Source organism: Rhea americana, unplaced genomic scaffold, assembly GCF_003343005.1.
Source record: "Rhea americana isolate MKP2758 unplaced genomic scaffold, rheAme1 scaffold_4, whole genome shotgun sequence".
In the NCBI taxonomy this organism is placed as follows: Eukaryota; Metazoa; Chordata; class Aves; order Rheiformes; family Rheidae; genus Rhea; species Rhea americana.
The window spans coordinates 12905486-12909377 of record NW_028186534.1 but is presented as its reverse complement, the minus strand read 5'-3'; the positions used below and the strand labels follow the sequence as shown (position 1 = coordinate 12909377).

At 70.2% G+C, this 3892-nt stretch overlaps 1 protein-coding gene across 1 annotated transcript in view; it reads right to left on the bottom strand.

The window, feature by feature from the left end:
• The window catches only part of SAMD10 (sterile alpha motif domain containing 10), a 7539-nt gene extending 4748 nt beyond the window's left edge, over positions 1-2791 (bottom strand). Inside the window, exons 1-2 of the mRNA XM_085314277.1 lie at positions 2557-2791; positions 204-382 (exon numbers count right to left, since the gene is read on the bottom strand). Coding sequence (XP_085170403.1) covers positions 204-382; positions 2557-2791 — 414 coding nt within the window. The remainder of the gene's footprint in view (positions 1-203; positions 383-2556) is intronic.
• Positions 2792-3892: the final 1101 nt, after the last annotated feature.

Genomic DNA, 3892 nt, shown 5'->3' with positions numbered 1-3892 from the left:
AAAGGCTCGTCCCCACGGGAGAACGGCTCCCCGGCGCGTTACGGCACGCTAATGCAACGGAGCGCAGAATTCAACGCGGTAAACGAAACGCTCCAAACCCGGCTCCGGGACTTTCCGAACCGCAGCAGGGCTTTAAGGCGTTACAAGGAATTTGCTGCCGGCAAAACGGCGCCGGCGGGCGAGCGGGAGCGCGCCGCGGGTACCTGGGAGCCCTCGGTGCCCGGCTGCCGCAGGAGCTTGACGGCGCGGCCGCCCTCGGCCCGCTGGCTCCGGCCGTCGTGCCAGGTGAGGCTGCTGCCCGGGTTCCTCTGCCGGCGGTAGCTGAGGTTTTCGGCGGACACCGTGTGCTCCAGGAGGCTGCGGCAGAAGCCGAGGCGGGCGGCTGCGGAGGRAAGGGCGGTGAGAGCCGGCGCGCGGCTGCCGGCGGTGCCGCCTCCCCGTCGCTGCTCCTCGCCTACGGGGAAAGGCCGGCAGCCCACGGAGGCGCAAACCCATCGCGCGAGACGTCTGCTTCGACAGCCGCCGCCGACCTTGGCCGCTCGCGCCGCAGCTCCCCCCCTACCCCAGCCCCTACCCCAGCCCCGGAGCCCCTCACCTTGCTGCAGGGCGCCGCGCGAGCCGGGCACGGCCGGGACGCAGCACAGCGCCGGGCAGCCGGGCTGCATCCYGGCGGGATGCTCCCTCCCGGCCTCTTCCCGCCCCCCCTCACCCCGCTCCCGGCACCTCTTCCGCAGCCGAGCGGCTCCTCCGTCCTTCTGCCGGCGAGCAGCCTGCTGCCCGCGGCCGGCCCCCGCGCGGGGAGGGGGAGCGGCCCCCTCCCCGCGCCGCCCCGGCCCCTGCCCGCGGCACGCTCGGCCGCCACCCTCGGAAGGCCTCCACCCGCAGCGCCGCCGGATCCGGGAGCTGTCGCCGCTCTCCCTCCTGCCGGCTCCCCGCTAATCCGCCGGCCAGATGGCACCGGCGGGCAGCTGCGGCGCCGCGGAGGTGGAGGGGCCCGGCGAGGAGTCGGCGCGCTCCGGGGACGAGCGGAGCCGCGGAGGTCTCACGTGCGGCTGTCACAGGGTCACTGGCACCCTGGGGCGTTCGGGAAGCAGAAGGCGCCGGAGAAATAGAAGAGGGAGTGCGGCAGCTGGGCAGCGCCTGGCTGCTGGGGAGGCCGGGCCACGGTGCCGTGGGGCACGGAGCCGAGGGCACAGTGCAGCGGTGCATGGTCCCATGGGGCACAGTGCAGCGGTGCATGGACCCATGGGGCACAGCGCAGCAGTGCATGGTCCCATAGGGCACAGCGCAGCAGTGCATGGACCCATGGGGCACAGCGCAGCGGTGCATGGACCCATGGGGCACAGCGCAGCGGTGCATGGACCCATGGGGCACAGTGCAGCGGTGCATGGTCCCATGGGGCACAGTGCAGCGGTGCATGGACCCATGGGGCACAGTGCAGTGGTGCATGGTCCCATAGGGCACAGTGCAGCGGTGCACGGACCCATGGGGCACAGTGCAGTGGTGCATGGTCCCATAAGGCACAGTGCAGCGGTGCATGGACCCATGGGGCACAGTGCAGTGGTGCATGGTCCCATAAGGCACAGTGCAGCGGTGCACGGACCCATGGGGCACAGTGCAGTGGTGCATGGTCCCATAGGGCACAGTGCAGCGGTGCATGGACTCATAGGGCACAGCGCAGCAGTGCACGGACCCATGGGGCACAGTGCAGCAGTGCATGGTCCCATAGGGCACAGCGCAGCAGTGCATGGACCCATGGGGCACAGCACAGCGGTGCATGGACCCATGGGGCACAGTGCAGCGGTGCATGGACTCATGGGGCACAGCACAGTGGTGCATGGACTCATGGGGCACAGCGCAGCGGTGCATGGTCCCATAGGGCACAGCGCAGCAGTGCATGGACCCATGGGGGACAGTGCAGCGGTGCATGGTCCCATAGGGCACAGTGCAGCGGTGCACGGACCCATGGGGCACAGTGCAGTGGTGCATGGTCCCATAGGGCACAGTGCAGCGGTGCATGGACCCATGGGGCACAGCGCAGTGGTGCACGGACCCATGGGGCACAGTGCAGCGGTGCATGGACCCATGGGGCACAGCGCAGCGGTGCATGATCCCATGGGGCACAGCGCAGCGGTGCATGATCCCATGGGGCACAGCGCAGCGGTGCACGGACCCATGGGGCACAGCGCAGCGGTGCATGATCCCATGGGGCACAGTGCAGCGGTGCATGGTCCCATAGGGCACAGTGCAGCGGTGCATGGACCCATGGGGCACAGTGCAGCAGGGCACAGTGCAGCAGGACACGGTGCTGTGGGGCACAGTGCAGCAGGGCACAGTACTATGGGACACAGTGCAGCAGGGCACGGTGCCGTGGGGCACAGTACTATGGGGCACAGTGCAGCAGGACACAGTGCAGCAGGGCACAGTGCATGGTCCTGTGGGGCACAGTGCAATGATGCACGGTGCAGCAGTGCATGATCCCGTGGGGCACAGTACTGCAGTGCATGGTGTTGCAGGGCACAGCGCTATGGGGCACGGTGCAAAGGGGCACGGTACCATGGAGCAGGGTGCTGCAGGGCACGATGCCGTGGGACACGCGGCAGTGGGGCATGATGCCACGGGGCACAACGCTGCGGGACATGGTGCAGTGGGGCAGGGTGCAGCGGGACACCATGCCGCRGGGCCTGACGCCGTGGGGCAGGGGCACAGCGTGCCCCCAGACCCTGCCAAAGAGCTCGCAGCATCGCTTGGGGCCCTGACCCCGGACGGCTCCGCGGCAGGCTGCCGACATCGGTGCCTAAAGGCCAAGCGAGGGGAAGGGTGCTCAGAAAGGTGCATGACAGAGCGAGAGGATGGGCGCCGGGCCAGCGCGCYGGGCCCGCGGCCGCGYGGCRCKGCTGCCCCTCTGCACCCTCCCGGCRGGTGCAGGCAGCCCGCTCCGCACGCCACGGACACGAACGGGGAGCAAAGCTCCCCGCTCCGGAGCGCAGCCGCRAAGGGCAAGTCGCTCAGCCCGGGTCTCCGCCGCCGCCGCACGAGGTGCAGGCACACCGCCCGCGCTGGCGCGGTCCCGGGACCCTCGCGACGCTCYGCAGGACCCGCCGGGCAGGCAGAACGTGGAGCCGTCACCCCCAAGGCGTCCGTGTGGACGCTGAGCCGGACCCTGAGACCTGCTGGCCGCACGACTGCGTTTGCAAAGGAGCATCGACACCAGAGAGCTGAAATATTCCCAAGATAAATCCTCGCAGGGTTATCCCAGGGGCAAATTTGGCCCTAGCATCATCCGAGCTGGTGAAGGTTAAATCAAGAGCCTCCCGCACGTGCTGGCGCTCAGGCCTGCGACCGCTCGCTGCCGTTTCCTCCCAAGGACGGAGGAGGGAAGGGAACAGCGGCCGATGCCTACCAGGGCTCAGAGCCGGCCGGGACGCGGCACCCCGGCCGCCCGCTGCCCCGCGACGCTYGCCCGGCACAGGGAAGCACCGGCCCCGGTTCGCTGGTCCCTGAGCACCGGAGACGGGATCGCTGCAGGCTCAGCACCCATGGCAGGAGTGGGCGAGTGGCCGGAGGGGAGCGAGRGCGGCAGCCAGGCGCCCCCGGGCAGCCTCTCCGCGGATGTGAGCTGCCTTCCCCTCCTAGGACCGGGCTCTTCCTGGGATCCTGCCCTGCTCGGTCGCCCGCAGGCCTGCCCTGCCCCTGCTCTGCCGGAGCTGCCCTGCCCCCTCACTCCAGCTGAGCCTCCCCTTCGGCTTTACCGGCACCCCCAAAGCTAGGGGCTGCAGGTGGGGGCAGCCCCCCTGGGACAGAGGGGCAGCCTGGCGGGCATGGAGGTGGGCATGCTCTGGGATGGGGGGCAGCGTGGGGGGATGGAGGGGGTAGACCCCTGGGATAGAGG